The 8,231-nt window shown below is 34.5% G+C and overlaps 1 protein-coding gene across 1 annotated transcript; it reads left to right on the top strand.

Annotated features, from left to right (window-relative positions):
• Positions 1–42: 42 nt before the first annotated feature.
• LOC127734529 (protein N-lysine methyltransferase METTL21D-like) lies at positions 43–7,814 on the top strand. Its single transcript, XM_052244449.1, has 4 exons — positions 43–285; positions 1,340–1,520; positions 4,276–4,395; positions 7,382–7,814. Exons 1-4 carry the CDS (start codon positions 47–49, stop codon positions 7,487–7,489), a joined length of 648 nt encoding a protein of 215 aa, XP_052100409.1. The 5' UTR covers positions 43–46; the 3' UTR covers positions 7,490–7,814.
• Positions 7,815–8,231: the final 417 nt, after the last annotated feature.

The raw sequence follows: 8,231 nt of genomic DNA on the forward strand, positions 1-8,231 counted from the left end.
AATCGAGGTCTCCGTATACGATTTCTATTTTAATGTGAAAACAAAGATGTCAGCGCCCATGGCAGACACTTTTGTAAGGGAAATTGAGAAAAATAACGAAGAAGTAATAAAAATTCATCAACTTGAGATTGGAGATGTTGGTTGTGTGGTATGGGATGCTGCAATAGTACTGTCTAAATACTTCGAAACTGAAGATTTTCTCAAAGGACAACTTCTCAAAGAAAAGAATATTATAGAACTGGGAGCCGGTACCGGTGTAGTCGGGATAATAGCTTCTACATTCGGGTAACTTCAACGTTTAACTATCTATTTGCTTTACGGATTATTTCATATTAATAGCTTGTTTGAAAAAAAAACTGTCTTACTAACTATTTTATGATTTGTTGTCTTTTTTAATCTGAGTCTGAGACTACTGTACAGGCTGAATTTACAACATGTAGCTTCGATTGACTAGACATGCAGTAGACTGGTCGAAAAAGTCGGTGATTTGAAGGGGAGATAGTTATTTAGTGGGGCATTTGTCGCATGGTTTTATGACTGTACTGACTCGCAGTGTTGTTTATGATTGCTTTAGTAATATCAGCCCTTCAAACGGCATATGTCTTTATTTAAGCTGCCCAAGTGTTGCTTTGATTCACGACTGACCGAGTCAAGCCGCGGTCAGTTTTTATTAACGGAGGATGCCGGAGTGCCCGGACAGAACCACCGACCTTCGGCAGAAAACTGGCAATCCTAGTCAATTAAGACCGGAGTCGGACGCACTTTCTACGAGCTGGGTTCGAACTCACAACCTTGGTGTCGACAGGCTAGTGATTGCTGTGAGATGAACTACTTGTAAATCGAATACGAATACGAAAGTTTTATTTTGATTCGGTTCACATATAACATATTATTTTTTGTTTGTAATGAAGCAAAGATTAAAATTGGATCTAAAATGAGAATATTTATTATTACTTATGTGTATTGATTACACAATATAGATCTTGACATCTCACAATTATTTTATAACAAGACGCTCAAATCACTCTTTAAATCACGACGATAGGAAATTGACAGTTTCTTTCAAAATTAAGATGAATGCACGTGGGTTGCTGATCGACTTGCAAAACTTACTGGTAAACTCTGATCCTCCTAATAGTGTTTTATTTTCTGTTTGTAATGAAGCAATCTAAACTGAGAATAAGTATAATTACTTATGTATATTGATTACACAATACAGGTTCCAATATTTTATAATTATATTAAAACCAGACGCTTAAAATATTACAAATATCAGAATTAACTATCTGTTGTGTAACACATGTTTGTAGTTATAGAAATATTCAAAATCTTATTTTAGGGCAAATGTGACTATAACAGACTTGCCAGAGTTTAACCAGTTGATTAACATGAACATTGCAGAAAATAAACATCTTATTACAGGAAACGTTACAGCAAAAACATTAGTCTGGGGAACAGATATAATCACAGATCAAGCTTTTGATTATGTTTGTCTGGCTGATTGTATTTATTATGAACAGGTAATTTACATGTTAATTAAAACTTGTGAGTTACGTTTGTTTTGTGCATATCAGATTTGAACTGTCAAACTATTCATCTTTAAAACTATAAGATGTTTCATGTTAAAAAGTATTTATATATTGATTTAAAGGGGCCAATCTCCCCATAATTTATTTTACGCGAGTACCATGTTCAAAAGTTTCATAGTCACATGTGTATTTTTCCAGGTTCTAAAAAATAATTTGGCATTTCTTAACATGTGACCATTTTATAAATGGTTTAAACTGCAATGTTGGTACATTTAAGCAAATTTAAAGCATTTATTAAAAACCAATTAAAAAAAGTACATTCCCTATGAAAACCAAAATTCTATGGACATAGAGAGCTAGTAGACTATGTATTATTCTTGTCTCTCAGATAATGATTAATTTGGTTTTATAGCGGAAGTAAATATTGTTTTAAATATTAAAGACGCAGGTGAATCATTAAGATTTATTGAATAATCACGTTTGATGTCCGTGGGCTGTCTGTCATATACGATATAGTCACATCTATCCCATAAATATTCTTATGTGAGCTTGTCTATTATAGTTAACTCTGAAATGTGTAGAAATGATTAGTAAATCATTTGATAACGTTTTAAATATTACGTGACTAGCAGAGATACCAGAAGACCTGGTAAAATATTGGACAGTCAGCAGCTGAACATAAACATCTTTATTGTTGTAGCAGACACCTTTCTTACTTGAAATACTCTTACAATGTACATGACTGTTTTTGAACTTGATAACGCATCGATCAGAATAAAATATTCGATGTGGTGCGACTTTTAAGCACACCTGGCCCAAAGGACCAAATAAGATTTTTTCTTCACTTGGCGTCCGCCGTCGTTGTTCGTTAACTCTTACAAAAATCTTTTCTGAAACTACTGAGTCAAATTTAACCAAATTTGGCCACAATCATCATAAGGGTATTTAGTTTTTAAAAAATGTGTCCTATGACCCTGCCTGTCAACCAAAATGGCCGATATGGCTTAAAATGGAACATACATGTAGGAGTAAAATGCTAGTTGTGTCTATTATCTTAAAAACCGCTATAGATAGAGAAAATCTGACATGGACAGTATTGTTTACAATCTGGTGGCGTTGACAGTGTAAGCTATGTGTATAAAGCTTTATATTTCAGAAGGTAGAATCCCTGGATGCCTCATACCTTGTATGCAGATGGCTTATATTAAGAAGTTTCCGTCTGTCCTATGACCATTGTCCTTGACCTCATTTTCATGGATCAGCGACTGCTTGATAAAATTTAAAGCTTTTTTGTCATGTGAAATACTCACATATTATGATTAATAGAATTACTATATTTAGTATATGGGATCCTTGCAAGGTCTACATGTCCTTCAAACAGGGTTCACATGTCCTCGACCCCATTTCACGGACCAGTGATCAAGGTTAAAGTTTCGTTGACAAGTCAGTATCTCAGATACTATAAGCAATAGGGCCACTATATTTAATGAATGGAATGATTGTAAGGTGTACATGTCTGTCTGGCAGATTTCATCTGACTGACCTCAATTTCAGGGTTCATTAGTCAATGTTAAGTTTTCATGGTTATGTCTGTTTCTCAGATACTATAAGCAATCGGTTAACTATATTCGGTGTATAGTATGAAATTCAATCATGATAAGTAAAGCAGGCGAGACATTTTAGCGTGTGCACTAGTTTTCATTGATGCCTATTATCTTGAAAACTATAATAGAGAGAAAAGTTATCAGCAAAACAAGATCTACAACAAAGTCAACATGGCTGAAATCGTCTCCAACTCCTTATAGGAGTTATTGCCCTTTAATGATAATGACGATTTTTACCAATATTATGCGTTTTGCCTAAAATCTTGAAAACTATATCAGATAGATAAAAACTTGATATAGCAAAAATGACCAGCAATACAAAATCTACAATTTGGTCAACATAACCGTCAGTCGACTCCATATTAGAGTTAATTGTTCTTTAATGACGATTTTTACATTTTTTGCTTTATTGACTATTATATATATATATCTTGAAAACAATATAGATAGAGAGAATCTCTATTTTGCAAAAATGATCCACAAGACAAGATCTAAAAATAATAAGTGGATATTGCTGAAATCGTTGGTCAACTCTTTGTAAGAGTTAGTGTCCTTGAATGAAATTCTATACCATTTTATGCGTTTTTGACTTTTATCTGGAAAACTATAAAATATAAGTAGAAACTTTAAAAATAAAAAATGATAAAAAAAGATCTGCAAATAGATCAGCGCAGATGAAATACCAATTGTCTTCTTTAAGTAGTTATTGACCTTAAATGACGATTTTTTTTAACCCTTTTGTGTTTTTGGTAAAAATTTAGAAGAAAGAGAGAAACTGCCAACAGAAAAAAATGTCAGCAATACAAAATCAACACAAAAAAGATTTGAGTCATGAATTATATTGTATTAAATGTCTCTGATTGTATTCTACAATATTGGAGAGTGTCCATTGTTGAAGATAGTCATAGACCTAGTACTTGGATTTTAACTAGGAATTCGAGAAACCAAGATTGTTGTCAGAACTGTAATGTGATCTTTAATACATTAAAAAATATCGAACTGAACTACGAATGTTTACGCAACTTGAAAGTTAAACTTGAAGAGTTATCTTGGACTCAAGCTTGAAGTGTTACTCAAAATGTAACTATAACTTGAAAATTAGCCAGACTTAAGTGTGTAAATAATTTAGTGTTTTTTTTCAGTCTTTGCAGCCATTAGTAAAAACAATTGCAGACCACTGTAATGGGAGCACGACAGTTTTATGCTGTTACGAAGAAAGAACAACGGGAAACAAACCGGAACTGGAAAGAAAATTTTTTGAGGTCAGTGAAATATTAACGAGCTCACAATTTGTTTCAAATATAACACTCTTTTTGGCTTTCTTTTAACATTTGATAACTGCTTCATTTTATAGTGTTCACGACAGTTTCATGTATATTCAGTTGAAAAAAAAGACATTGGGTAGATACTCAGAGACAATACCAGATAAAGTATCGACAAAAAAATTGTTCAAAAGAGTCCATAGGGGCAAAAACCGTGTCACCTCAAACTCTCACACAAAAGAAGTAACAAGTAACAACGAGCATATTATATTGGAAATACATAGAGGACATAATAACACCTTATCCCAAAGAAGACAAGCCAAACTGCATGAAACGTTTCTGGACATTCATTAAGCACAAAAAGATCAGTCGGAAACCAAACAATGGAATACTCCATCCTGACTCAGTTGAAAAGGCTAACATACTAAATAAGCAGTTCCAATCAGCTTTTTCTGAAAAAACCAACTTCACAGAAATAGAATTCAAAAACCGTTGTGACATGACCAACAACAACTACCCTACACTTCAAGACCTGAATATAATAGAAAACGGAATAGCAAAACTATTATCCAACCTAAACCCATTTAAAGCTGCGGGTCCATACACCATTACATCAAGGGTGCTGAAGGAATTAGCCATAGACATTGCACCAATCCTAACAACCATCTTCAGGCGATCCTATGAAACAGATGATTTACCGGATATATGGAAAAAGGCTAACGTAAGCCCAATATTCAAGAAGGGAAAACGGTTTGATGCAGTAAAATACCGCCCAGTCTCGCTTACCTGCATTTGCTGCAAAATCATGGAGCACATCGTAACAAGCCACATAATGACCCATGCTGACAAACACAACATACTGTATCCACTACAACACGGATTCAGGAGAGGCCTGTCCTGCGAAACACATTTAATTAAGTTTATTAATGATATAACCATAAACATGGACGCAGGAAAACAAACCGACTGCCTTATAATGGATTTTTCTAAGGCCTTTGATAAAGTAAGTCATAGCCTACTTACACACAAACTGGATCAATATGGCATAAGAGGGAAAACCAATAGGTGGATCAAAAACTTCCTCGCCGACAGGAAACAAGTCGTAGTTGTAGAAGGGGAAAAATCTGATACAATCAACGTCGATTCGGGCGTCCCACAAGGATCAGTTCTTGGACCCAGTTTGTTCCTTTTCTACATAAACGACATGCCAGAGGGAATCCGATCAAGGGTAAGACTCTTTGCTGATGATACAATCATATATCTCACAATATCATCGGACACAGACAGCGACAAACTTCAGGAAGATCTGAATAAATTGGCAATTTGGGAAAACAAATGGAAAATGGCATTTCATCCAGATAAATGTAATGTTCTTATCATAACAAGAAAACGTAAACCTATTATAAAAGAATATGTACTGCATGGCCACACCCTCGAATCTCTAAATTCTGCAAAGTACCTTGGCTGCACCATCAGCTCCGACTTAAAATGGAATGAACACATCAAAACATATGTGTCAAGGCAAACAAGACCATAGGCTTCCTCAAACGTAACTTGAACATCAATAACAACACAATAAAAGGAAACTGCATACAAGTCACTTGTAAGACCGACTCTAGAATATGCATGTACAGTCTGGGATCCTTATCAACAAAACAACAAAAACCGACTGGAAATGGTACAGAGGAGAGCAGCCAGATATGTCACTAACAAATATCATAACACATCATCTGTTAGTGACATGCTTAACAAATTAGAATGGAAAACCCTCGAAGACCGTAGGAGAACATCAAGGCTTACAATGATGTATAAACTTGCCAACGGGATGGTGAAAGTTGACACAAATGGATACCAAATACCATCTTGTAGGACCGAAGTGCGGAAGGAATCTTTTTACCCAAGATACCGATACCAGACTGGAATGCCCTACCACATACTGCCACCAATACAGGTAGTCTTGAATGCTTCAAGACTACCTGCATGAGATGAACTAGATCAACGCCAAGATGTTTTTAAATTCACTGTATATATGTATAGCACAATTCAAATCAATTCAATATTAATTTTTTGTCTAAATTTTAAATGCGCATCCAAAAAGTGGCAAAATAATCAACTTATTGATGGTGGCCGCGTATTGGTAGAAGTAGAAGTAGAAGTTTATAAATATGCGTCAGAATATGAAATTAAACACGAATCATTATACACATACGAAGACACTCAGGCTCACCTCAACATGCTCAAGGGAAATGCAAACCTATGATGAGTTCAGTGTGCGCCACGACACATGTATCTGGAATACTCATCTCACGAAGAGAAATTTTCATCTGTTGAACTTTAATGCTGGCATAGTTTCAGATATGAAACTTGTCTATTTTCATATTTTAGTGGAAAGTGAAAGGTTTAGTGCCGATCATCGTGAATGTTTGCAAGTAATTAAGCAGATGACACAATTTTTTAAACGTAATGACTCATAAAGCGATTTTATAGTTTATCCTTAAACTGTTGAATATACTTAGGCATCATGCTGCTAAAAATCTGTCGCTTAAAAAGCAAAAAAAGCAAAATTTATAGGTTTAAACTTTAGTTTTAATCTTTAGTGAAGTTAACATATTTCTGACGATGAGTTAAACCTGGGATTAATACATGAATTAGCTATTGGTTTCAGGTTAAATCTAGTTTGATGTATAATTATATAAGTAAATAATGGCGAACAAGTCTCTGACATTTCATTTCTAACTGGACTGGACGCTAAGCAAGCAATAATCAACCAATTGATAATTTCAAACTACTATATATAGGTACATTGTAGTTGAGGAGATGAGAGGCATATATTTTTGTTGATTAACCTAAACGTCCAGTGATGATTTGCCTTGTCCTTAAAGGAGAACAAGAACAGTATTTTAACAGTATTTAAATGGATCGGGAAAAACATAATTCATATATCTTTTGTACTTATTAATTTAATTCTCAAAGATTTCATTTTCAGTTGATGACAGAAAAATTCCACATTGAAGAGATTCCTCTTTACAGACAGGATCCTCAGTTTAGGAGTAAAGATATATACATAATGAAATTTAAATTAAAGAATCCGTGAAATGTATATTTCGGAAATCTTGAACAGTAAAACACGGATTGGCCATTGCCATCTGACTTTAAATGGAAGAAATCGTCGACTTTGTTATAAAACCAAATCGTCGGACACTTTCACTATTTATATCTTCTATAATGTTTTTGTCAACTAATAAGCATCGAGATATACTGAGTGTCCTATTCTGTTTTAGCAATCTTGAATCTATCCCCTATCAAAGTAGAAATATTGTTGTTAATTAATGCTAATAAGAACAGCAGATTATTTGAGCGCTGTAATGTACTGTATGTAGCAAGTGCCGCATCATAGTGTCAATAAATAATAAATAGCTCCTGCATTGTCGTTGCATCTAGGATATTAATTAATTTGATGAAAACTTAATAGAAATTGCATCATTGGTATGTGTAGTGAAGTACATAATTGCATATCATACAGATAAAACACAAAAAGATAGGCAGTGTTGTTGAGGGAACTGTACAATGTAGCAGATGATATACAAATTAACTTTGAAGGTTGTAAAAATATCGTATAGGTAAAACTTGCAGTGTTGTCAGCGGTGTAGGAGTAGACTGCAAAGTGTGGCCGAAAGGGGGAAGGGGGGGGGGGGGGGGGCTTCTGAAAGCGATGAGCAAAAAAAAACAAAACTTCTAAAGTCTAATACTGTAGAAGTTAGTCTGTGTCCTCTTTTATTCTATAAATTTTCACTATTATTTGCCGCCTTTGCCCCCCCCCCCCCTTTTTCCTCCGC

This window comes from Mytilus californianus, unplaced genomic scaffold (genome assembly GCF_021869535.1).
Source record: "Mytilus californianus isolate M0D057914Y unplaced genomic scaffold, xbMytCali1.0.p SCAF_3, whole genome shotgun sequence".
NCBI lineage: Eukaryota > Metazoa > Mollusca > Bivalvia > Mytilida > Mytilidae > Mytilus > Mytilus californianus.